Source organism: Maniola jurtina, chromosome 7, assembly GCF_905333055.1.
Source record: "Maniola jurtina chromosome 7, ilManJurt1.1, whole genome shotgun sequence".
Taxonomy (NCBI): Eukaryota; Metazoa; Arthropoda; class Insecta; order Lepidoptera; family Nymphalidae; genus Maniola; species Maniola jurtina.
This window is the reverse complement of record NC_060035.1, coordinates 2,512,383-2,540,020: the sequence shown is the minus strand read 5'-3', so window position 1 is coordinate 2,540,020 and position 27,638 is coordinate 2,512,383. Positions and strand designations below refer to the sequence as shown.

The following is a 27,638-nucleotide window of genomic DNA, read 5'->3' as shown; positions in this document are numbered from 1 at the left end:
AGACGTATTTTGTGCCTACGGGCTTGGGGAGACTCAACGGTTCACAATGAGCTGTTTCTGGAAGTCCCAACTTTGATATTTTCCACGATTTTGAATTCAAACAAGGAGCACTGTTTACCAATACGTCCATTTATTACGTAGGCACCTATTCAGGAGAGCGAGACAGATACATATTAAACACATTTAACGGATTTTTAACCCCCGACCCAAAAAGAGGGGTGTTATAAGTTTGACGTGTGTATCTGTGTATCTGTGTATCTGTGTATCTGTCTGTGGCATCGTAGCGCCTAAACGAATGAACCGATTTTAATTTAGTTTTTTTTATTTGAAAGGTGGCTTGATCGAGAGTGTTCTTAGCTATAATCTAAAAAAATTGGTTCAGCCGTTTAAGAGTTATCAGCTCTTTTCTAGTATTCTTGTAGAAAAGAAGGTTAGATAACCGTTAGGTTCATAATATTATGTCAATTGACAAATGTCAAGCTGTCAAGATGGACGTTGCCTAAATACATAATTATTTATTTGAAAATGATGTTTTGGAAAACTCAGATACTTTGGATCGTCGGGGGTGTTATAAATTTTTAATTTACACTTGTTAAATACATATATTAAAACGCTGAACAATTTTATGATTCCAGGGTCCAATTGGTATAGTGACAACTAGCGCTGGAGCACCCGTTCCTCACAGCGAAGCATTAAATACGCTCAACACGAGGCTTCTTAATAACGAATTTTTCATGGATACCATGACACATCTGGTCCGAGAAAGAATTCCCGAGCGTGTGGTTCACGCGAAGGCTGGCGGAGCCTTTGGATATTTTGAAGTAACACACGACATTTCACATATTTGTAAAGCTAAATTATTCAGCAAGATCGGAAAGAAGACACCAGTAGCTGCCAGATTTTCGCCAGTCGTCGTAGAAAGAGGCGGCAGTGATACATCTCGAGACCCTAGAGGTTATGCTGTGAAGTTTTATACTGAAGAAGGAAATTTCGATATAGTAGGCTTCAGTACCCCTATGTATGTTTACAATGATCCACGCCTGTTCCCTACATTCGTACGCGCTCAGAAGAAAAACCCAGCCACAAACCTTTTCGATGCCAATACTGTATGGGATTTCTTAACTCTGCAACCTGAGAGTATACACATGTTTTTATTAATTTTTGGTGATCGCGGCATTCCCGCTAGCTATAGAAATATGCCTGGTTTTGGCATCCATACATACCAAGTTGAAAACGATCATGGCGACATACATTTTGTCCGATTCCATTTCACACCAGATGCTGGAATTAAGAACTTAAGATCAGAGGAAGCCAGAAAAATCGGAGCCGAAGATGCGGATTACCTCACGCGAGATTTGTATAAAGCTATTGGAAATGGTGAATTCCCAAGTTGGACTGTCAGCGTGCAGGTTTTAACATTCGATGACGTGAAACATGCTAATTTTAATGTGTTCGATGTCACAAACACTATTCCTTTAAACGAATTTCCTTTGAAAGAAGTAGGGAAAATGGTACTTAATAAAAATGCGGTGAATTATTTTGCAGAAATAGAACAATTAGCATTCAGTCCAGCGAATTTAGTTCCCGGTATTCTTGGAGGCCCAGATAAAGTCTTCGAAGCACGTCGCTTAGCTTACAGAGATGCTCAGTATTACCGTTTGGGGGCAAATTTCCATAAAATTCCGGTGAATTGTCCTTTCCGCTCCAAAGTTATGCAAGTTTATAATAGGGATGGTCGAGCTCCAGTTAAGGACAATGGAAAAGATATACCAAATTATTTTCCGAACTCTTACAACGGCCCCGTTCCCTATGATGACAAAAATAGAACACCATTAATTGAAATTACAGAACCTGAACCTAATAACTTCAGACAAGCAACTGAGTTGTATATGAATGAGATGACCAAAGAGGAACGCAGTAGACTGGTTGAAAACGTACTCTACAGTTTAGGGTCTGCTGCCAGTTTTCTTCAAGAAAGAGCAGTTAAAATCTTTAGCATCATACATCCGGATTTAGGTTACCGAATAGAGCAAGGCTTGCGATCAAATAAAACTAAGCAGTATCATGATTCTTATCAGCATTATTAGAGTAAGTTCAGTGAATAGGGAACATTAATTAATTGTAAATACTTACCTATTTATTATTTAAATAAACAATGTTTTTAAATTATTATTTATTAGCTCCAATAATAATAATTCTAATACTTTGTGTTACTTTTGTGATACTTTACGTGCTACAATATTTATTTCATCAGTACCTACCAGTTTACTAAGTGCCTATACCTACCAAGACGTCGCGTCGCATCGGTTGGCCTCCGAGTCGAAGGTCCAAGGGTCTGATCTTGGGCACGTACCTCTAACTTTTTAGAGTTATGTGCGTTTTAAGCTATAATTCAATATCACTTGCTTTAACGGTGAAGAAAAATCGTGAGGGAGGAAACCTGCATGCCTGAGAGTTCTCCATAGTGTTCTCAAAGGTATGTGAAGTATGCCAATTCCCTTGGCCAGCGTACTATACTGAGGCGAAATAATTTTCTGTCTGTGAGGAAACCCGTACTTAGTAGTGAGCCAGCGATCGGTCGATTATTATGATTATGATACCTACTATCATTCAAATCAAGAAATAATATGCCTATTCTAAGCACGTGCTTCATTATTAGGGTTCCGTACCTCAAAACGAAAAAAGGGACCCTTATAGGATAACTTTGCTCTCTGTCTGTCTGTCTGTCGTGTCTGTCAAGAAACATACAGGGTACTTCCCTTTGAGCTAGAATCATGAAATTTGGCAGGTATGTAGGTTGATTTTAATGTAAAGGGAAAAATCCGAAAACCGTGAAATACTTACATTACAAAAAAAAATGGTTGTTATTGTACGACGGTACGAGTCCAACTTGCATTTGACCGGTTTTTTTTTTAATTGATTGTAATGAGGTTAGAGTAAAAACGTTGCTTCTTATCAGAAAAACGTACCTATATAAAACATCAAAATAAAGCAAACATAAAAATATTTGTTTGAATACTTTTTTTGCGCGACTATTTTCAGGTCAAGGTTTCTTATAGCTGTGGTTTTCATAATAAGTAGGTATTACATCAACTATTATTTTATTTAATAAGCTAGGTCATAATATTATGCATAATCTATAAGTAAAGGGAGACACTGATTAACTAATATAATAATATCAACGTGTACAGGCGAAATCGTTGGGTTTAGAAACTTAAGATTTTGCAGGTTGGTTCTCTCATGTAGCTATGTTGTTTAGGGTAAAAAATATCCTGCATGTCTTAACTATAATTATATGTCAAGAGACACCTCTAACTTTTTGCAGTTATGTGTGTTTTTAAGTAATTAAATGTCATTTGCTTTAACGGTGAAAGAAAACATCGTGAGGAAACCTGTAGGTATGCCTTCTTGAGAGAGAGTTCTCCAAAGTGAGAGTGCTCTCAAAAGTGCGTGAAGTCTGCCAATCTGCATATTATGACATCTACAGAACACTATCTTATGAATCAAATCTCGCTTGAAGGATTTTTAATAAGCGATAGATATTCGCTGCTCGATTGATTAGGTATGCTTCGGACAATCCGCTTATATTTCGTTAAACAAATAGAATTAAATTGGAAATAGCATATACTTAGGTAAGTACCTTTTTTATTCCATTACAAGCTAGCCCTTGAATACGTTCTCACCTGGTGCTAAGTCATGATGCAATCTAAGATGGAAGCGGGCTAACTTGGGACGAATATGGCAGTTTTACTAAACCCATACCCCTTATAGGTTTCTACACGGTATCGTACTGGAACGCTAAATCGCTTGGCGGGACGCCTTTGCCCATAGGGTTGTAACTGCGGCAAAAGCATCCCACCAGACCAAACCTGAAACAATTTAGAAATTATAAATTTCCCAATTGCCCCTACCGGGAATCGAAACCGAGGCCTCTCGCTTATAAGACCACAGCGCTCACCACTGCGCCAGGTAGGTCGTCAAAAGTACAGGTACTCAGAACGAGGTGATAATCCGTAGCAGAACCATAGTTAAATGGATTAGCAAGCTGAAGTAGGCAGGTCATGTCCCAAAACCCAGGTCTTAGACCTACATTTTTTCACATTTATAGACTTGCGCTTGGCTGCAATCAGATCTGCCGTCTATGTTCAACAAAAACCTTGGTATGATCTGCACGTAAGACTAGCAAATGTATGAAAAGTTGAAATGTCGTTAATAATTTTCGCAGGCGCAAGATTTTTACGTGGGAGATGGCGAGTCAGACAAGGGGCTTCTTCGTCCGCGTGGATTTAGGTTTTTAAAGATCCCGTGGGAATTGTTTGATTTTCCGGGATAAAAAGTTACATATGTCAATTACAGGGACGCAAGCTACCTCGTTACCAAATTTCATACAAATCGGTTTAGCGGATGGGTTTTTAGGAATTCCGTGGGAACTCTTTGATTTCCGGGAAAAAAAGTAGCCTTTGTCCGTCCTCAGGATATAAGCTGATCCTGTTCCAAATTTCGTCCAAATCGGTTAAACAGTTGGGCCGTGAAATGTAGCAGACAGACAGACAGACACACTTTCGCATTTATATAATTAGTATAAACGATTTGGACCACAAAAATGCAAAAAGGTTGCTTTAAATTTATTTCTGTTGCCGTGTAAGTACCTACCTATAAATTAGTTGATTACATAATTAGGGATGTCCCCAATCAGTGCTAGACCAGGCCCCATCGAGCTCACGGTCGTCCCTGGAGTCAGATGTAACGCAAAAGTTAAGGTGCCCACGCACTTGAACTGAACTGCAACTGAACTGCGCGTCGCGGCAGCGCCCCGCACGATATTCTCTCCAGCTGCGACGCGTGTACCGCGTAGCGCGTCACTGCCGCGCGTCGCGGCTGGAGGGAATATCGTGCGGGGCGCTGCCGCGACGCGCAGTTCAGCTGCAGTTCAGTTCAAGTGCGTGGGCACCTTTAGATAGATGTATGGCATGCAGCGAAAGGGCGTGAATGATCAATATCTCTTAAGTGAACGGGCTATCTGTATCAGATGGCTTGTAAAGAGGAGTATAGGTGTTATTTCTATCGGCTTCTCGTGTTACACATATCGGATCCAGCTTTCTAGTGAAAACAGAGCGTTTGTGGTGCGTTGTGCAACGTACCGGAAGACCGTAAAAAATTATTGACAACTAGAGGATGCCCGCGGCTTCGCCGGCGTGGATTACAGTTTTTTATTCCCGTAGGAAATCTTCAATTTGCCTTCCCATCCCCGGGATGTATCCCAAGTCTGTACCAAATTTCATTAAAATCGGTTCAGCGGTTGGGCCGTGAAAACGTAGCAGACAGACAGACACACTTTCGCATTTATAATATTAGTATGGATAAATCAATTTAAAAGAAAAACTAAACATTAGATAAGAATGACTGTATCTTATCACATTGTATCTAGATCGTCGGCTAGACCAAAATGTTTTTGTTTTTAGGGTTCCATACCTCAAAAAAAAAAAAACTTAAAATATGCTCATGAACAAATAATGATTAGTTTCAGAATATAGCAAGTGGGGTATCATATGAAAGGGGTTTGCCTGTAAATTCTAAAACAATTTCTTTTTATGCATAATAGCTCTGAATTTATCATGCAAAGTGACGGAAAAAATACTCGAGTACGGAACCCTCTGTGCGCGAGTCTGACTCGCTCTTGGACGGTTTTTTACATATACATCTACAAGTAATATCATTGACAATCTTATTATTTTAGACGTGCCAGGGTAATTGACCTACAAAGAAGCTGATAAGTACAGCTATGAATAAAACTGCAGATTCAGAATCAGATCTCAGATGACATCAAGTACTTAGTCGTTAAAAATAAAGTTGTCGCTGTAATTATTAGGTAAGATTAAATTATTATTTTACTACGAAAAAAAGAGTTTTTTTTTAAATTCATCATATTAGTAGGTAAGCGCTTGACCACGATCACACCTGATAAAAAGTGATGCTGTGCCCTAAGATGGGACGCGTAATACCTAGAAGATGCGTATTCACTCTTGTTCTAAAGATACCTGCAGTATTGCAATCACACTAATATTATAAAGGAGAAAGTTTGTATGTGTGTGCGTGTGTGTGTGTGTGTGTGTGTGTATGTTTGTTACTCCTTCACGCTAAAACTACTGGACGGAATGGGCTGAAATTTAGAATGGAAATAGATTATACCCTGGATTAGCACATAGGCTACTTTTGATCCCGTAAAATCAAAGAGTTGCCACGGGAATTTTAAAAAAACCTACATCCACGCGAACGAAGTCGCGGGCATCAGCTAGTAGGTACATATAGTAAACACAGTCTCCCTAAGTAGTAAGTACATAATAATATAACAGATAAGCTTGACTAGGTACATTATTATTATAAAAGACATATTATTTTTGAGGCTCAATAGATCAACGGTTAAGGAGCGGAGCGCGGTTCAAACCCCACCCGTTGTAGGTACCATTGTCGTACCTATCTATACTCTTAGCAGAAGCTCTACGCTTAGTTGGGGGGAAAAGGGGAATTATAGTTATGTTAACATGGCTAATATTCTTAGTTCTTTTCCTCATTATGGCATAAAAATCATCTGTGACGCACTGGAATAGCGCGGTAACCCCATCAGTACTCTGAACCCGTTGTTATACTGTTCCTGCACCCCGTCAAAAATTTTAAAACGCTACGGCTCGGCCGCCATCTTGTTTTTCCAATTTTTTCCACATTTTCTGTTAACCGTTTACTACATTCTATAATAGTTAAGAGTTTGAACGGAGTCCCTTAAAAAACAAAGGAGCTGCAAAAATCACGTCGGCTGCCATCTTATTTTTCCGAAATGTCATAATTTTTCCCCAGCCGACTCCCCCACCTGAACACATCTCCCCTACATCATTATATCATTTTCCTTCTCTTTCTAGAACAATTATGTCAATGAGTGAGTGAGTGGTAATCGAGCTATTATTATGTGCGGGGTCCTGGCAGGTACAGTATAACATCGGCTTCAGATTGACCTGCGATTTTAAGATAGGCATCTTACTTTGACAGGTGTCAGGATCTACACTTGAGAGGAACTGACAAGTCTTGATACGGTTATGCATCAAACTGCATATTCTGATAAGACTCAGCTGTCAAAACAGTGAAGGGCATCCACGATGCAGTTGTTGCTACTTGTAGCAGGTAAAATCATTGTAGAATTTTTTGAATGTGATATTTTCAGGGTTCCGCAATCCGAAGGGTGCCAATGGGTGCCCTATTACTGCCTCCGCTGTCCATCCATCCGTCCTTTTGTCTGTCTGCCAGCGGGCCGCATATCGTGAATCGTAATAGGTAGAGAGTTGAAATTTTCACAGAATCTATTGCCGCTATTATAACAAACTAGCCGATGCCCGCGACTTCGCCCGCGTGGATTTAGGTTTTTCGAAATTCTGTGGGAACTCTTTGATTTTTCGGGATAAAAAGTAGCCTATGTGCTAATCCAGGATATTATCTATCTCCATTTCAAATTTCAGCCAAATCCGTCTAGTAGTTTTTGCGTGAAGGAGTAACAAACACACACACACGTACATACACAAACTTTCGCCTTTATAATATTAGTGTGAAGTGTGATAATAAAAATTTCAAAATAGCCGTCTTGAAAAAAATTAAACAAATTTTCTAATACGATGGGTACGGAACCCTTCATGTCCGAGTCAGTCAGACATCTTTTCCTATTATATCGTAGACTAGCTTAATTATTTAAATCTACTCAATGTCGTCTTCTTATTTCAGTAATAACGGAATTATCAGCGGTTGTGACGGAAACAGAACAATGGGATCCAGCCGGCGACCAAACTTTACTTTTCAAGAACAAGACTAATGTAAGCTCAATAAATAATAATTAACAGTCCGTACTAATAGGTATTCCAAAGGATTTACCGATTTATTAAGTCGAGCAAAAATCAATCGATCATTAAAAATATAATGACCGTAATGAACTTTTATCATAAATACTCCGAAAACTGAAATATTTGAATAAATGAAATTATAATACATAATATACATATATTATGGTGCTCCTAAAACTTCAATCTTAATTTCTGAGGGTCATGCCCCCTTTTATACTTATATCACATAATGGTAGAGGTTTTCTTGGAATAATAATGCGGTGAGTTTCCAAGTCCTTACTTGTAGTGACTGAGTATTATTTTAACTCTTTTTATCGATTTTTTCTAATTGTTAGTTAAATACCTTGGACGTTAAATACTTGTTAAATATAATAACCAGGACTGACAGCTTAACTGACAGAGCTCTGAGACACGGAAGAAATAAGGAGGTCTAATTCGGACCTCCAAATTATGTTACTCATACAGATGCCGACTTGGGAGAAATTTTAGTTTCTAACTAACATTTTCAGGGTCCCATCGGAATGTTAACTACAAGTGGTGGCGCTCCAGTTTCCTACGAGGATGCTACGAACACGTTAAATACTCCATTGATTCATAATGAATTCTTTATGGACACTATAACTCATAGAGTACGAGAAAATATTCCGCCTCGTCCCGTTCACGCTAAAGGCACTGGAGCTTTTGGGTATTTTGAAGTAACACATGATATCTCACATGTTTGTAAGGCTGCTTTTCTAAAGAAAATAGGAACAAAGACGCCAGTTGCAGTGAGATTTTCAACGGGAGAAGGAGAAAGAGGAAGTTCCGATTTAAACAGGGATAGTCGAGGTTTTGCAGTGAAATTTTATACGGAAGAAGGCAATCTCGATTTGCTTGGATTTCATACACCTGTATACCCTTACAAAGATCCGCTTAATGCTGGCACTCGGTGGCATGGAACTAAAAGGAATCCAGCGTCCAATCTTTATGACTTCAACACATATTGGGATGTAGTGACTCTAATCCCTGAGATGATAAACTTTTATTTATTACTGTACTCTGATGGCGGTATACCAGCCAGTTACAGAAATATGCCTGGCTATCCAATCCATACGTATCAGGTCGAAAATGAAAATGGGGATGAACATTTTGTCAGATTTCATATCTTGCCAGATGCTGGCATTAAAAATTTAAGATCAGAGGAAGCTAGAAATTTAAGTGCTATAGATCCTGATTATTTAAGAAGAGATTTATATCGAGCGATTGGGAATGGTGATTTCCCCAGTTGGACAGTAAGCGTGCAGATTTTAAGCACAGCTGACGTGAATAAAGTTGGATCTCAGGTATTTGATGTTACAAGAACAATTCCTTTAAAAGAGTTTCCCTTACATCCAATTGGTAAAATAGTTGTAAATAGAAACGCTAAGAACTTCTTTGCAGAAATAGAACAGCTAGCTTTCTGTCCAGCTAATTTAGTACCTGGGATACTTGGTGCGCCTGATAAATTATTTGAAGCGCGTCGATTGGCCTACAGGGATTCTCACCTGTACCGCTTGGGGGCGAATGTCAAGAAAATTCCTGTTAATTGTCCATTCCAAACAAAAACTTTTACGTATCTCAGAGACGGAGTACCTCCAGTTGGGAATAATGAAGAAGATGCTCCCAACTATTATCCTAATTCGTTCAACGGACCTGTCCCCTACATGCCAAAACATAAGTCAGCTTTAATTAATATTGTAGAAGGCAAGGCTGACAACTTTGATCAAGCTGCAGAATTTTATGCAAACGAACTCACTAACGACGAACGAACTCGATTAATTGAAAATTTAGTATTACCTCTGCAGAATGTTCATAAATTTATTCAAGAGCGTGCTATAAATATTTTTACAACGATTCATCCAGATTTAGGAAATCGTTTAGCACAGGCATTAAATAGTGCATCGTAAAATTTGATGATTATTTAATCTTTTCAAATTTTTCTAGTATTATTTCGTTATGTTCAATATTGCTTCATAATATTGTATCAATAAAATTGTTACGAGAACTACATAAATTGGAGTTAAAAATTCCTAGTGAAATATTTAAAATTATGTAGAGAACTTCATTGAAACCCATGCTACTGTTATTTAGAATTATCAGTAAAAAAAAAATCAAAAGAGATTTTTCGGGACTTCAAGTGAAAACTGATAATACAGACTGAGCAAAGAATTATTGTCTGTCTGTTTGAGATATCCTTATCCATAGGTAGTAGGTACTTAATGTTATAAAATAAATGCGAAAGTAGGTCTGTCTGACACCTTTTCACGGCTTATAATTATAGTTTAACCAACTGGAAAAAAAATTGCACAAAGATAGCTTGCATCCTGGAGACGGACAGTTACTTTTTATCCTGGAAAATCAAAGAATCCCCACAAAATTTTTAACACACTGATATCCACGCGGATGAAATCACGGGCATTTATTTATTTATACTTCAGGGCGTAGACCGCTCTTATTTTGTTAGGTACCTACTCGATCTTGAGGGTGTGGTAGTGTACGGATATAAATCCTCCATAATTAGTCCAAACTTTGTTGTTCTTTTTTATTTATGTCGTCATTAAACATAGTTAGGATTTGACTTATGGTGTGCCCCGAGCTGAAGCCTTTCAATAGACGGTAAATAGTATTATTAAAATATGATTTAAATAGAGTTTTAGAGAGTAAAGGCGGGGACATGACAAACTAAAATAAATCGTTGTTTAATTGGTCGAGTTTCACTGTTTTGATAAACTAAGATTAAGAATTAAATAGCTCTTTTAGTGGACTCAGTAAAGTAGTAAAATAGCCAATCTTAGCAAGTCCTCAGAAACAGCTCCGATTTTGATGTGATTTGTGTGTGGTCCGGCAAAGTGCGGATCGGTTTACTTCAAACACCTTTGAGAACATTATGAAGAACATGTAGGCAGGTTTCTTCACGATTTCCTTGAAACAAGACTAAGAAAGTTAGACTAGACATAGACACATAAATATAACCATTTATTAGATCTGATTAGTGATTGCAATCATAATTACTAATTGTTTTAGGAGCTAAGCACCTTATTTTGATCTCTATTACATTACAGATCCAATAAATATAGCTAATTAAACTAACAATGACGTTTTAACCCAAAACAAAGGACTATAAGCAATTTCATAGCCTTCCTGGAGTCTTATTCTGTGAACCAAACAAGAACTAAAGTCTACACTCAAAGTTTTAATTCCAGTCAAAAACTTATTTAGGTATTTAATTATGATTATTTATAAAATAAGCTTATTTATAAGACTTTTACGCCCTGAGGATTTTATATGAGTGTGAACGCTAAACTTAGTACTCTGAAGTCTGAAGCATGATCAACACGTAATGTAAAAAAAAGAATCAAAAACTTCCAGAGATTTATAACAGAAATTTGCAGAAACAAAAATACTACTAATTGTACTTAATTATTTTAAGATATAAGCTTAATAATTAATTATTAACTAATCGCGAGTTAGTTTTGAAGCTAATCGCGAATAAGGCTTCTGTTGAAAATTCGTTCAAGTTTCCATGGCGATCATAATACGGTCCAAATACCTTTATATAAATTTAGCTTTTATTACTAACGCTATAAGGTTCACAAATAAACACGGTGTACACTTTTACTCTAAGTTATTTTACCATGCCATAACAATAGGCCATTTTGACCACATGTAGGGCTAAATAAGGCTCAAGTATTGGGTCCGTTCTAGGTGAAAGCTGAGATGCAATTTTGGTTAAACGTGTTGGAGGTAATAAGCTAAGGCTTTTGTTTTTGTTTACGAAATAGGGATATGGCTGCAAGAATATGCCTATCTAGTACCTAGACATAAATCTATGTGTACAAAAATAAGCACTAAATTACATTTACTAAATATAATAATTTTTCAATGCAAGGAATTGAGAACGTCCTATTTTTCTGAAGTCCTGAAGGAACCAACTTCTCTTTGATTTTCCGGGATAAAAAGTACCTAGCCTATATCACTCTCTAGGTCTTTAAGCATATATAATAATCATGCAAAAAATCGCATCCATCCGTTGCTCTGTTGCGACATGATTGAAGGACAAACCAATAAACAAATAAACACACTTTCACATTCATAATATTACCTATAATGGGAGCTTTGAATAACAGCGCCGATGGTAACTTTGTAGGTATACGTTATTAAAACAATGCTAATAAATAATCAGGAAAAACAACAATCGCCTAACATTAAGTTCACACATAACACTACATTACCATGTCAATAGCGCACTGACCTCTACTGATATAAGTACGCTGGACCTGCGATTGCCGGTCTGTCTTTAAAGCCGCTTGATTTGTCAACCCGAACCTCCTCAGTGAGGTACTTTGAATCTAATAAAAGTATGCTCCTGGAAAAAATATTATATTATCGTTAATGACAAAAAATCATAGATTTGGCTCGCTCCAGCAATGCGCGAGGCTGCACTTGTTTCTATAGTATGGCATATTATTGTAAATTGAACACTTGAAAAGAGCAACCGCTGATTTATTTTCGGTAGGAACGGCATTCCGAACCAGTGGTAAATTATTTAGACGATTCAAAGTACTTGTAAAAGTATACTTGAATAAAATATTTTCCAATCTACTATATTTGAATTGGCACAAAAAATAACAGTCATTTTGTATGGCACACCTTTTCCAGCGTACTTGTATATCATGCTCCTCTCAATGCAATAATGCAAAAGCGACATTTATGATATTTGCATAATTTTATTGCCATCGTCTAGGTGCGGCCAGGATTTAGCGCTCAATTACTTCCTTATAAGGACATAATTGCTCTATACCTAAAGAATGGCAACAATTAGCTATGTATTAACCTGCGACTTGTCACACTTATCGCGACAGATAAAGTGAAATCTAGTCACGGTTCCTTGACAGTAATATAAATATGCTTGTGTAATTCTATCGCTCTATAGTCATAGAGCCTACCCGTGCCTCGGAGAGCACGCAGAGCCGTTTGGCGCCTGATCTCTCTCCTGTCGTGTCGGATTGTCGTCCCATTGGATTATGAAAGTGACGATATTATTATTTATTTTTATTTTTCATGTACCAATATTATAGTTACAACGTAATAATAAATTAAGTGACAATGGGAATGCTTATCTCTAAACAGAGATTTCTTCCAGCTTTTCGTTCAAGGTTGTGAGTAAGGCGCATTAATACGTGCAACAGTTTGCTTTTAAATTTTTTTACGGACAGACCGGTGGACTGGTCGTAGCCAAAATTTCACTTGAGTTGGAACGTGAGTCATGACAATTTTGTAGATTTTATGAGACTTTATTGTAAGCGTCAACCGAAAGACATCCACTGCGGAACTTAGGTCGTAGGTAGGGAAATACGCATACGCCACGGTTTAGCGCCGCCTAAATGCAGCGACTTTTTGCGACAAGTTTGATGTCGTCTGGCCACCTAGAGTTGAGTTTGCCAACACTGCGCTTTCCTGTGCGCACTCCGATCCATTCCAGTAAACATAGGTTAGTCTAAATTTTGAAAGGTTTGTTATGTCTTCATCCACCATTATTATAAATTATAAGATTGACCGTTTCCCTGTTACATAAAAATATAATAATTGAAATGATTATAATTGAATAATGATTTCGTTCCAATAGCTGCAACGGAAGTAGTGGTAACAAGCTGATGTAGTAACATCCCGTCTTCAATGAGGCTTCAATTTATACGGAACCATAAACCTTCTTATTTATTGATGATTTTTCCGTTATTGATTTACATTTGATGTGATTTGATCTGGTTACTAGCGGATACCCGGCATGTGCTACTACGCTAAAACGCTAAAAAAAGTCGCACTATTGCTTTCCTAATGAAATTAGTTGGATACTTTTAAAGTCTACAACGGGCATAGGTAGGAACAATTTTTTTGTTTCGGCGGCGTAAGACCCTGGCATATGGAAGTCTCTATAGGGGACCAATGTCCAACAGTGGGAGTCTATGATGACGAGGATGATGATGACCTCAAAACGTAGGTCTGTTTCGGAGGACACCCACAGGCGGGGGTACAAGAAGTTGCCAACTCCTGTCCTGTCGTTAGGCGCTGAGGTGGAACTCCGTGAGGTTTCTAGTCGGTCCACCCCTTTTTTATTCAGATATAGTACAAGTTAGCCCTTGACTGCAATTTCACCTGGTGGTACTTAACTGATGATTCAATCAATGATAGAAGCGGGCTAACCTGGAAGGGGTATAGCAGTGTTTATTAAGCCCACACCCCTTTGGTTACTAAACGGCATCGTTCCGGAACGCTAAATCGCTTGGCGGCACGGTTTTGCCGGTAGGGTGGTAACTAGCCACGGCCAAAGCCTCCTACCAGACCAGACCAGAGTTTTAGAAATTATATAATCCAAACCCCTGACGGGAATCGAACCCGGGACCTCCCACTAATAAGACCACAGCGCTTACCGCTGTGCCAAGGAGGTCGTCGATAACCCTACTTTCCCGCGGCCAGTGGTATCCATGTATCCATGATGGATTTTCCTTATGGGCAAAATGGCACTATACCTACTGATTTGTAAGATTAAGCTTTCAGTAAGTATAAGGTTCTTTAGGTGTACCTACTACTGCTTTTGATACGAATTCGTGAATTCTATATCACAAAATATAGCCATACAATTTGTATGAGGAATTGCGAACTAGATTCGAATTTCATTTAACGGCTTTGGAAAACGCTTACGCTGCAGATCAACAATTGTAAGATTCAGACGGGATCCAGTGCGTAAAGAGCCTTCATACCTAATAGAATAACTTAACAGGGCTCTCTCCGTCACTTGCTCCATACAATCGTAGTTCTAATTTCATTTGAATATAACCTCAGCAACCAAAGTCCATGAAATTTTGCAGACATATTCTAGAAACTAATATCTGTGCCTGAGGTGTTCAGGGGGCACGGCAGTGCCCCCGCCAAGACGAGCCAAACGGCGGCCGGGGCGCTACGTACCTTTTTCTCGAAGTGTTTCGCCGTATTTTCGACCCGTCATAACTTCGGTCTGGATGACGCTAGAAAGTTGAAATTTTCAATAAAAGGTGTCCTCAGCAAATTTACCAAATATACCAAGTATCAAATATCTAGCTTTTATGGTTACAGATTTATTGATACCTAAAATACGCCGATTTCGTCCCTCACTGATGATCATCAAAACCTCTACTCAAAACCTCTAAGGTACTTCCCGAAGTCCTAGAAGACTGAAATTTGGTATGTAGACTAGAAATTGACTACAAACTACAGGAAAATTAAGAAATTGGAAATGCCCCCCCTCTACGCCTCTTATGGGTAAAGCAAATCTGTAAATTCTGTCGCTAGAATGCTGATATTTTCAGGATAAGATGTCCTTGGCAGATTTATTAAACGCATTGAGTATCAATTGTCTAGCTTTTATAGTTTCAGATTTATTGACAGTCAAAACTTCTAGTCTGTAATTCTAGGGTACTTCCCGAAGTCCTAGAAGACTGAAATTTGGTGTGTACACTAGAAATTGCATACAAACTACAGGAAAATTAAGAAATTCAAAATTTTCCCCCTCCACTCCCACGTATGGGAGAATCAAATTATTTGTAAAGTCTATCGCTAGAATGCTGATATTTTCAGGATAATATGTCCTTGACAGACTTATCAAACGTACCAAGTATCAATTGTCTACCTGTTATGGTTTCAGATTTATTGCCATTCAAAACCCCTCTAGTCAAAAGTTCTAAAGTAGGTACTTCCCTAAGTCTTAGAAGACTGAAATTTGGTATGTAGGCTAGGGATTTCATTCAAACAACAGGAAAATAAACTTTTCCCAGTCTGTACATTTAAAAAATGTGTTTCCTGAAGTCCTAAAAGACTGAAATTTGATATATCTGCTTTAAAATTGAGTTGCAAGATTCCACCCAAACAAACATAGTTACATACATTGCAAGTGAAATAAAAGCTTTTAAAAAAAGAGGTAACGATAGAGAGCGGGCCATGAAAATGATGTAGGTACCTACAAAAAATAGATCCAAAAAAAAAATCTAGGGCACCTGACAAAAAGAAATGAAATCCCACCAAAAACATTTCATGTAAAAAGGTTGCCAAGACTCACAAGTTCATAATGCTTTCACTGTTAAAAAGTTATGAGATCTCTAGTAGAGCCAAGCCTCTAGCTGAGCTTAGAATTAATTGCGCTGCCCATGGGACCTATCCCAAGTCCAAAGTATATAGCTCTTAAATGCTCTTGAGTATATCACATTTATAACAATAAAGAACAAATAACTCTACTTACAAGATCTGATTTTACAAACCCTAAATCTTGGTTAAAAAAGTACGGCTTGGCCGTTTAATGTTCGTGAAACTATTACATGACATAACATATTATATTAAGGTCATAAGGAATAGTTTGTTCGACAATTACTAATTTGTATTATACTTCATGATTGTCGCACAAGCTATTCCGGGCTAGATAATGTCATATCAGATAAAAGTTCCACGAACATTAAACGGCCAAGCCGTCCTTTTTTAACCAAGATTTAGGGTTTGTAGAATCAGAGCTTGTAAGTAGAGTTACTTGTTCTTTATTGTTATAAATGTGATATACTCAAGAGCATTTAAGAGCTATATACTTTGGACTTGGGATAGGTCCCATGGGCAGCGCAATTAATTCTAAGCTCAGCTAGAGGCTTGGCTCTACTAGAGATCTCATAACTTTTTAACAGTGAAAGCATTATGAACTTGTGAGTCTTGGCAACCTTTTTACATGAAATGTTTTTGGTGGGATTTAGATTTTTCTAAAAATATGTAGTTTTAAAATTACAGGGGCTCAAAGATTTGTACGTGAATTTTTAAGAACGCGTAACTTTAAGACCGAATATTTTAACAGAAATCTGGAAAACCACAGGCATAGATATTAGTTTGTAGAATATATTATATCTGCAAAATTTCATAAACTTTGGTTGCTTAATATTCAAATGAAATTGGAACTACGTTTGTATGAAGCGAGTGACGGAGAGACCCCTCTTAGTGAAATACACGCACGTTACAAGATCTGGATTACATTAATTATATAGCGTGGCGATGTCGCTGACACAATACATTTTATTATGCAACGGACACACACAATGTTAGGCCGCTTGCACACCAGTTATTTGAAACCGAAAGTGAATTTATTTCCAGTGTCTTCCAAGCATCATCATTCATCACCATCATTAACTCATCGCCGGCTCACATACAGACAGACGTCCACAGCTGGATATACATAGGTGTTTCAGGGAGTTCCATACGCCACAGTCTTTCACCGCCTGAACCTAGCGGCTCCCTGTGACTCGTTGAGATCGTCTATCTACCTAAGTTGGCTGTCTTAAAGTTTTTATATTATTCAGATACAAGTTAGCCCTTGACTGCGATCTCACCTGGTGGTAAGTGATGATGTAGTCTAAGATGGAAGCGGGCTAACTTGGAAGGGGTATGGCAGTTTTTATTAAATCCATACCCCTTTGATTTCACACGGCATTGTACCGGAATGCTAAATCGATTGCCGGCACAGCTTTCCCCTAAGGTGGTAACTAGACACGGCCGAAGCCTTCCACCAGATCAGACTAGAGAAAATTCAGATAATACATTTATTAAAAATAATATTATAAATGGAATTGAATGGAGTTTCATTAATTCCGTGCCCCTCCTGATCGGTTAAAATATATCTCAGTATACCACAGCCCTATTCAGCCGTTATGAAGTAACTATTGACTCCTCGAGTCAACAGACGCGCACACTCATCAATACACTTCGGAACGGATTAGTTCCGCTGATCATGTATGGGTTAATCACTGTTACATTGTTTGTTCTGCTATTTGGATGACCGAGTGACATGTATGTGAGAACTTTCTTTGCAATCATCATGCCATATTTGCAAAGTGGAGCGGCGATAGTCTGATGTCTGCGGTATGTTTCCTATTTGATGGGTTGGGGGTTCGATTCCGTGCACGCACCTCTAACTTTTTGAAGTACCTAATAGAAGCCATGCAAAAAATCACTCTTAATTAATTGAAGGAAGTAACAAACCAATAAACTAACAAAAAAACAACGCTTTCGAATTTACCATATGGAGAGTGAGATAGAGATTCTTTACCTACCAACCTTTTAACAAACGAGCAGGTGGTCACCTCATGTTAAGTGATTACCGCTGCTCATAAGCATTTTCAGCACCACAACAAGAACCACCAATGCGTTGCCGGCCTTCAGGAATTCGTTGGTCAGCCTCTTGAAAAACCCCGCGTTGTTAATCTAGTTGGAACGCCGGCGAAGGGAGTTAGTTCCACAATTTGTTCTGGATCTGGCACAACGGATGGTCGAAATGCACCATGCACCCAGGGGGTGAGATAGAAATTGCTTACGGGTTTTATTATCAAATCTTTCGTAATCTCTTAGAATAAACACGGTCACAGACCTCCATTATAGGCATGTCAGTTACTAACTAGGGTAAAAATTAACCCACTTGAAGAGGTATTTCTATTTGCGGTTACAAGCGTCCAGTGATTAACCAATATGGACTAAGAGCCCGCGAGGACCAGACCTTCGCTATTTTATAAAAGTTAAAAGTTTCTCTCCGCATCGTCTCCACGACAGGGAGTCTAAACGATCAAGGACTATGAAGTTTGGATCTTGATGGCTTTGGTAGATAACAGGTAAAAAAGACAGATTTTTTTTTTGTCAAAGTAGTCAACTTTTTTTATACTTTCTTCGTGATAGTATTAGAAATCATGTCATGCATTGCCAGACACTTAGTAACGTGACAACTTCTGCCAGCAACCCAAGACCATTGATTTGATATCTAACCAAAGCCCAAAACATATTAAACTTTTAGGGTGGGATTTTTCTTCCCTGTGTTTGGAGACGATGCGCAGATAGACTTTCAGCTTTTATAAAGTGAAAACAGTCTGGCCTACACAGGCTCATTCTCTAATAGGTAATCTACTCCAATTGATTTCAATACAATTAATCACGTAATACGTCGTTTTATTCTTTATCGCTAAACGAATCTACTCTGTCACAATACATCGATTCTCATTCATTAGATCGGTCAATGGTGTCAAAAGTTAAATAATTAAGCCGATAATGATTTTTAAGGTTCAGTTTAGTTAAGCGACACAATGTTTAATCTACTTAATTAATACTTTGCAGCTTGTAGATTCAGATTTTTAGTATCACACAAATATGGGCTTAATCAGATGGTTATTAAATAACTGAGCCTACTCGGTTAAAAATAAATAAGTATTGAAATAGATCGAGATTTTTATGTCAAAAATAAATAAATACCCGAATAAGTGTCCGATTGAGATCCTCGTTTCGTCAGAATTGACTTAAATCGATTAGAAAGAAAAGCTCACAAGCATCTCTGTCTAAAGCTCGATGTATAATAGGTATTTACTACTAGATACCGTATCCATCGATTCTCCACTAGATTTCAACACGGGGTTATCAAGGGGTGGATTAATAGGTTCCAGAATGACCGGCAACACGCCGGCAACGCATTGGCGATTCCTCTGGTGCTGCAAATGTTCATGGGCGGCGGTAATCACTAAACATCATGTGACCCACCTGCTCTCTTGCTCTGTGTTGCTGAAACCAACCTTTAAATAAACGATCAGTCGATAAATACTGTTTGTCTGTTTAGTTAGTACCTACCAAATTTCGGTGACATAACGCAACGTAATCTTACGCAGAGCGATCTGATTGTATCATACGGCGTTTTGGATTGAATATCGCACTTCCTCTGTTTCACGTAATGGAGTTCCCATACGATGATTGCTTCAGTAGCGTTTCAGTAGGGTTGCCCCCTTGCGAGTAGCCACCTAAAAATAGTAATAGTTGAAAAACAAGTTAAGTGAGACTCAAACTGGCACACGAAGAGTTTTGTATCAGCGTACAAGAAATAGGTAACAATTTTTTTTTTTCAATTTAAATAGTTGCCATTTTGAAATTTTTACTATGAATGTATGAATGAACATATTTTTATAGTACGCCACAAAAGTGCGACGATGGGATTTTTTAAATTTTGATTGTATTTATTTAATGGGAAGACGCTTTATTATACCTAAATATTAGGTAATACAGATTTATAATACTTAAACCTTTTACCAGTGGTAGATGCTTTTGACGATTCAAAAGTAATTGTACAAGTCTAATTGAAAAAAAAAAAAAAATTTGAATTTAATTGTCTTCAATGTTATATTAGCTCTCAAGCATGATTATATTATTTTGATAATGGTTGTATTCATGGCGATGAGTGATGACAACCCTAGGTCAGAGTGGACGGTAAAGGCTCGTTCATATTTGTGAATCGTGTAAACGGGGTTACTGGAGCACGGCTTTGTGAATCGAAACAGATCGAAAGTGTGATAAGCGTCAGTTAGTTTTACCTTTTAACTTGAGTTATTGAATTTTAATTAACGAGAGCGGGAACTTTCTCAGGATAATTAGTAATTATGACTTTACAAATGAAACTTTTAATCTCTGACTGTGTTTGAACTGGCGTTTCAAGCTTGTATGATGAACAGTAACAGCTGAATCAATTTTGATAGAATTTTACAGGCACTCAAAAGCTCAATTTACAGATATAGGTAACTAGGTTCAGTAGTTTCAGAGTAAGTATTATATTTATTGCAACCTAGATATTACTTTGTATAAAATTAATAGAATTTAAAAAATTTAAATAAAAATATAAAATTAATAGAATTTAATAAATTTAAATAAAGAATTTAATAAAGATAAAGTAAATAAAAAAGTTACTCATTCCACTCCAATAGTTTCGATTATATTAAACTAGAGGATGCCCGCGGCTTCGCTCGCGTGGATTTCGGTTTTTTTTAGTCCTGTAGGAACTCTTCAATTTTCCGGGATAAAAAGTAGCCTATGTCCTTCCCCGGGATGTATCCCAAGTCTGTACCAAATTTCATTAAAATCGGTTCAGCGGTTGGGCCGTGAAAACGTAGCAGGCAGACAGACAGACAGACACACTTTCGCATTTATAATATTAGTATGGATTTAATAAATTTTCTAGGTATCTAAAGATAAAGTAAATAAAAAAGTTACAAATTCCACTCCAGTAGTTTCGATTATATTAAATTTATAGGTCTAAGCGTACAAATCTGTCATCAATAAAAACGTCTAATAAATCTTAGTAATTTCTTAAAATACCTATCTTACAAATCAAGATAAAAATCTCAATAAAAAGAAAATCAATTTCACTTTCATCGATCGATAAATCTAAATTAACTTGTCCGTTTGTCTAATGTTTCTTATCTAATGGTTATAAGTTAATAGTAGTATAATAAGTTGAGATATAAGAGTTATAACAACCTTCTTCCGTCGGATGCTAAGCAGCGGTAATCAACTAATCTATTTAATAAGTTACTTTGGTATAAGGTGTTATACACAACACAGTATTTTAGTTGATAAGTGATAACAAATTACTTAGCGCTCTTCTGTCTTTAGTCAGTTCTCACTTTATAATAATAACTAACTTATGCCCTACTTCGTCTGCGTGGACTACACAAACATTTAACTCCGCCTTTAGGGGTTGAATTTTCAAAAATCCCTTCTTACTGAATGTCTATGTCTACGTCATATTAATACGAGTACCTAGAGCAATCAGTCAGTTAGTCAGTCAGTCAGCTTTTCCTTATATATATTTAGATAACACTGAGAATCTACACAGATACACCTAACCAAGCAGCCCAAATCCTTCACCAAGAGCTTGCTCTGAAGTACGGTCTCCTGGATGAGAGGTTGCCTGGTACTCGAGTGCTATAGAGTCCGGCTCAATAGGGTCCTATATGTGTCCTATACTTTTCGTACTACCACAGTTCCCTAACTTTTTTTACGATAATGTTCTTATGGCCTGTTCCTATATTTGATGCTACTTATGTAGCCTATGAATCGCCTATTTTCCTTTGATTTCACGTCACCCATAGCCCAATATTTAATTTACCGTAGATTCAGGATCAAACCGAGAGTTCCCTCACTCTAGTTCACTGTGGTACTAGTCGATTAAAGAACTTAAAAATAAACCAAAACATAGGTTCGTTTTTGATTGGTTCGTCACGCCCACTGACTTGTTGTCTTTGTCATTTGTATGAGATTACGTAACAGAGAGAACCCCGTAGTAACTTTTCGCTGTGGATAGAGTATATACTCGTTTCCAATAAAGGCAGACCCCTAATAAACATTTCGATGGGTCAAAAGAGAACATTAAGTACCTACTCTACTACAGCCACCATTACGCAATCATCAATCAATTACCACCTGATAGATCCCTTTGTGACATCGTACATGAATCCTCATTCAGTGTGCAGACTTTGATCCCTACTAAACAGCTCAATAGGTAATCCCAGATTTAAAAAAAAACTAGTTGATTCGCCCCGACTTTGCCGGCCTGAAGTATTAATATATGTATCTGTCGGATCGAGCCGAGGATTGTTTAAGAATTGATGAAGGCAGGTGAAGACCCTTAGGGTCTGCTTCGATCACTAGGCGATCTTCAGACGTGTTAAGAACAATACTTCCGTTTACTGCATGTCACAACTACCAGCGTAACTAGGTAAACCTAACCTAACCTACCTAGACCGGCTCCTCCACCCCTTACACCGGTCCCAAACCAACCATCTAACCTAACCACCACAATAACAACTCGTTTAACCAACAGTACCACTTTAGGTAACCACTACTCTAAAACCTACAGTACGACAGACTATTCCTACTGAGAAGTGTTCTCGGCAACAACCGGACGAATAATGCCTCGCTACGCACAGCGTGTCTGATTTTATAGTCCAACGACGACAGTGGGGAGATGACGTAATGTTCAGTGAGCAAAGTATTGACAGCTAAAAGTCGGTACCGCCGACACGGCCATTCTGACCTGCGTACGTCCTCGTACGCTAAATGTCACAAAGCATGTGAGGACAAAACCATAACCACAAAATCACTATACCGCTCGTCTATCCTGACTAGCAGTTAACTGTCAATGAACATCTTTCTCATTCTAAACCTGGACATCAATGTCCCCTCAACCACTCAACACTAGTGGACCGGACATCAGCGTCCCCTCAGTCAGTAAACCTCTGTAAACCAGAAACATTACAATAATTAACGTACAATGCTATTGGTTATGATTCTGACCATCACGGCTTTTTCTAGGGCTCTTTGGCTTGACTAATTCATCACATCTCAACACTTGACGTGGAAGTTGACACAACCAACCTAGGTTAAGAAATCACTTTCAACTGATCATCTGTCTAAAAAATAGGCTAACACTGCGAGAAGAACCAAAACCTAATTACAAGAACCTATCTACTGACATGTTGCGACGCGAAATTTAGTTGAAACGATTCTAAACTACAGTTCATATGATTAGAGCGCAATTGCTATTGCAACTCTTAATCAATCATGATCTAAACATTATTCAAAACTAATTTACCACTGGTTCGGAATGCCACAACCTAGCGAGAAGAACCAGCAAGAAACTCGGTGGCGTCTAACTGAGTCGTTAATTTCATCTTCACGAGAAAAGATCTCCTTAAAGAATCATTGCATTGATACTCACATCTGAACTAGATCACATTATTGACTTCTCTTTACTTCAAATGTCGCAATAGCTCACCTTCTCCACTCTTTGCGAATTACAATACTAAAAGCCATAGTATCGTGCGCTACGGCGCCTTGAACACTATCCATAAAAGTATGCAATCGCCACACCACCGCGTATCCCAATCAAGGAATCGCCAGTAAGTGCCCGGTTTCCGAATGCAAGCTATTCGATTTCATGGGGAAACTCATTGTCCCAATTTATTTTAACTCTGCACAAGAGTCATCAATGATTCTTTACTAAACGGATTACTTGATTCCAAAACTGGTTTATAACGTCATGACGATTATCACAAAAGAGAACCAGAAAACAAAAGAACTAATCACAAGACTTGGCATCTAACTGAACTTAAAAACAAAAATTTTTTTTTTTTTTTTGGTTGTTGTTAAGGGTATGTGGTTAACTGTAACTGTGCGGTGTCTATGACAGTAAAACTCTTTTAACATCGTCGCGTCACGGCCATTCTGACGCGCGACCGTCCTCGGGAGCTAGCTGGTGACCGGTCCGTCCCCACCGTCCCTGATTCATGGATTGTCCGATATTGCTCGTGCGCGTTCGTGCTCGCCTTCTTAAATCAGCGCCGACATGGCCATTCTGACCACAGGTCGCCCTCGACCTGCCAAAGAAAAAAAAAAGAACACAGTACCGTTGTACGAAACAGATTACGCACGGAAGCCCTACTCCTCGTTGGACACGACTAATAGTGAAAGTAAGGAGGCCCTTGTCCTCAACTTACGTCACAAAACACAAAAGTAAGGAGGCCCCTGTCCTCAACTTACGTCACAAAACACAAAAGTAAGGAGGCCCCTGTCCTCAACTTACAAAACACAGAAGTAAGGAGGCCCCTGTCCTCAACTTACGTCACACACACAAACGTCACAAAACACAGAAGTAAGGAGGCCCCTGTCCTCAACTTACAAAACACAGAAGTAAGGAGGCCCCTGTCCTCAACTTACAAAACACAGAAGTAAGGAGGCCCCTGTCCTCAACTTACGTCACACACACAAACGTCACAAAACACAGAAGTAAGGAGGCCCCTGTCCTCAACTTACGTCACACACACAAACGTCACAAAACACAGAAGTAAGGAGGCCCCTGTCCTCAACTTACAAAACACAGAAGTAAGGAGGCCCCTGTCCTCAACTTACAAAACACAGAAGTAAGGAGGCCCCTGTCCTCACACAAAGCGGCAATATTAAGATTTTGAAAAAGTGCAGATTACCTGTAGCTTTCACCTCCTGGACTTGAATCAGATGTCCTTGTCTTTGTCACCATTAACCACTCGTTTCCAGATATTCCAAGCTTTGGTAATTGATTCACGTATCTCCAAGAGTTTTGGCTCGACCTTGCAACAAGCCAGCTATTTTCTTCGATGTGGTTAGGTGGAGCTGAAGAGGCTCCACGGTTCATCCCACTTCTGATGTCGGATCGAGCCGAGGATTGTTTAAGAATTGATGAAGGCAGGTGAAGACCCTTAGGGTCTGCTTCGATCACTAGGCGATCTTCAGACGTGTTAAGAACAATACTTCCGTTTACTGCATGTCACAACTACCAGCGTAACTAGGTAAACCTAACCTAACCTACCTAGACCGGCTCCTCCACCCCTTACACCGGTCCCAAACCAACCATCTAACCTAACCACCACAATAACAACTCGTTTAACCAACAGTACCACTTTAGGTAACCACTACTCTAAAACCTACAGTACGACAGACTATTCCTACTGAGAAGTGTTCTCGGCAACAACCGGACGAATAATGCCTCGCTACGCACAGCGTGTCTGATTTTATAGTCCAACGACGACAGTGGGGAGATGACGTAATGTTCAGTGAGCAAAGTATTGACAGCTAAAAGTCGGTACCGCCGACATATCTATGAAGGAATCTTCTTAGAGTATGAACTGGGGGAAACTTGAATAATTTATTTATTCAGAGTCTAAAAACATTTGAATCGTGCCTTGCTCGTGACGTCAAGGTCAAATGAATGATGTCACCGTTTTCCTGTAAAGGGTGAGCGCAAAAATGTTCGCATTTTCCTTGCTAGTTTAAAAAAGTTAGTGTGGAAGGTAAATTACAATTATTTAATCTGAAACAAGCACTACAATTTTATTTATTTTTATGAATATTATTCCGTTTTAGGGTGAAATACTTGCAGTCTTGCATCCCTTGTAAACAAACCCTCTGTCAGCACAATGGTAGTTGATAAAGCTGGTTTTCTTCTTACGCTGATTGTCAGCGCCGACGCTTAGCGCGTAGCTATAGTCTGCGCCGATCTGTCAGCGTTATTCAGGAGAGCTTCACAGTAGTTGAAAAGACAAAGCCACATAATGCGCGTACAACCACGCACAGCTCAATGATGCAGCTCAGCAGCGTAGATCAGTCAGTGATATTCAGGAACGGTTCTCACAAATGCGTATTGATCTGTCAGCGCTGACGATGGTGTTAACCATCCGTCCAGCCTTAAGCTGTCACATATCTAATGTGTGTGCAAGCCTAACCATCCCGTCAGAAAAAGTAAAAGTGAAACAATTATGTGCTTATTATTGAGATTAGTTTCCGAACAACCCAATTGACCTATCGTTTGTCCATTAATAGATAATTATGGTGCAACGGATCAACCGGTGCGCCGGTGCCGGGTGCTCATGTCGATATCTAAACTAAACTGACAGGTCTAAATCTAATGCTATCTTTTTTCACATATAGCAATACTTTTAAAGGTTTTATTATATGTTAGACTAGACACCCACTGACTAAAATCCCTGCTGGCTCCTTGTTGACCGCGAACCAGCGTTTTAGCCTACAACACAGCAACATTTTGTCTTTTTCATCTTTTTCCACTCCTTTTCCTCTTCTTCCTCCTCTTTCTTCATAAACGAGAGAGAGGGCTTTGAAGATTTTGGCCTGCCTAGTAGTCCGCCATTTTACTTCTTTTCCAAAATAGTTTATCCTAGGAGAGGATATTATAGGCTACTTTTTAAAAAGTCCCCACAGGATTTTCAAAAACTTGAATCGCGGACGAAGTCACGCTCATCTTCTAGTCTTAATATAAAAACATATATCTATCCTGAAATCTACCTGTATCATAGATAGACTGTATTGTATGTTTGTGTAATAAAGTCCTATCTGGTAAATACCAACTTACGTTGATAACATGACAGGTGCAAACCTAATTTTCTATTAACGACTTTAAAACTCTACCTTTGAAAAATACACACGGCTGTACAGTTTGTTTAACATGATAGATAAACTAACTTACTGATCTGCCCCGGTTTCGCTTGAGTGGAATTTTTGAAAATTAGTGAGAGATTAGAATTTCCAAGAAGCCAAGAAATACTTACCTGTTAACTTTTGGCCAAAAGTCCAAATACCAAATTTTTAAACACGAAATATAACTTTTACACTATCTTGGGCGTGCAAAGTCAACTGTTTCTATGGGATCTTGTCATTAAGAAATTCGTCAATTATTGTATGACTAGCTTAAGCCCGCAACTTCGTCCACGTGGACTACACAAATTTCAAACCCCTGTTTTACCTCTTTAGGTATTGAATTTTCCAAAATCCTTTCTTAGCGGATATCCATGTCATAATAGCTATGTGCATGCCTTTTAGCCCGATGGGTCCAAAAGTTTGAACTGTGCGTTGATAGACCAGTCATTCTTTCAGCTTTCAAATTCAAATTCAAATTATTTTTATTCAATTAAACTTTTACAAGTGCTTTTGAATCGTCAAAATAATCTACCATATCTTTGATATTATGCTTATCATCCTTTTCAGCAGTCTGTGGACTGCAGTGCAGATATTTTATTCGCGTCGATTTAAAATAGGCACTTGTTAAATTGTTTATGTCGAGTAGTAACAAGTAGCAATCACATAGGCGCAGCGGCTGCCATATTTGAGGCTGTTATGTCATCTCAACCCATTTTGCGAATGGACGTAATTTAAATAATCATTTCCTTATCTAACACAGATTTCTTAACTATGCCTAAAAGTCTACTGAAACCTTACTAAGTCTAGGTATATATGTTGCAGCGAAATGGCATTAGCCGGGAATTAGCCAACTCTCTTAGTGATATGGCTACCTCCCGGGAGATGTTAAAACTACTGCGGCCGGGCACATGA

General features: G+C 38.4%; 2 protein-coding genes and 1 long non-coding RNA gene across 3 annotated transcripts in view; all 3 read left to right on the top strand.

The window, feature by feature from the left end:
- Positions 1-2,087, top strand: part of LOC123866788 (catalase-like) — a 38,348-nt gene extending 36,261 nt beyond the window's left edge. The window contains exon 3 of the mRNA XM_045908490.1: positions 636-2,087. Coding sequence (XP_045764446.1) covers positions 636-2,087 — 1,452 coding nt within the window. The remainder of the gene's footprint in view (positions 1-635) is intronic.
- A 5,053-nt stretch (positions 2,088-7,140) lies between these two features.
- LOC123866705 (catalase-like) lies at positions 7,141-9,805 on the top strand. Its single transcript, XM_045908383.1, has 3 exons — positions 7,141-7,173; positions 7,765-7,853; positions 8,390-9,805. The coding sequence occupies exons 1-3, from the start codon at positions 7,149-7,151 to the stop codon at positions 9,803-9,805; spliced, it is 1,530 nt and encodes a 509-aa protein (XP_045764339.1). The 5' UTR covers positions 7,141-7,148.
- A 10,406-nt stretch (positions 9,806-20,211) lies between these two features.
- LOC123866631 lies at positions 20,212-26,454 on the top strand. The gene is made up of 3 exons (XR_006796233.1): positions 20,212-20,221; positions 21,532-21,538; positions 26,401-26,454. It is a non-coding gene; the product is annotated as an uncharacterized LOC123866631 (long non-coding RNA).
- The last annotated feature ends 1,184 nt before the right edge of the window (positions 26,455-27,638 follow it).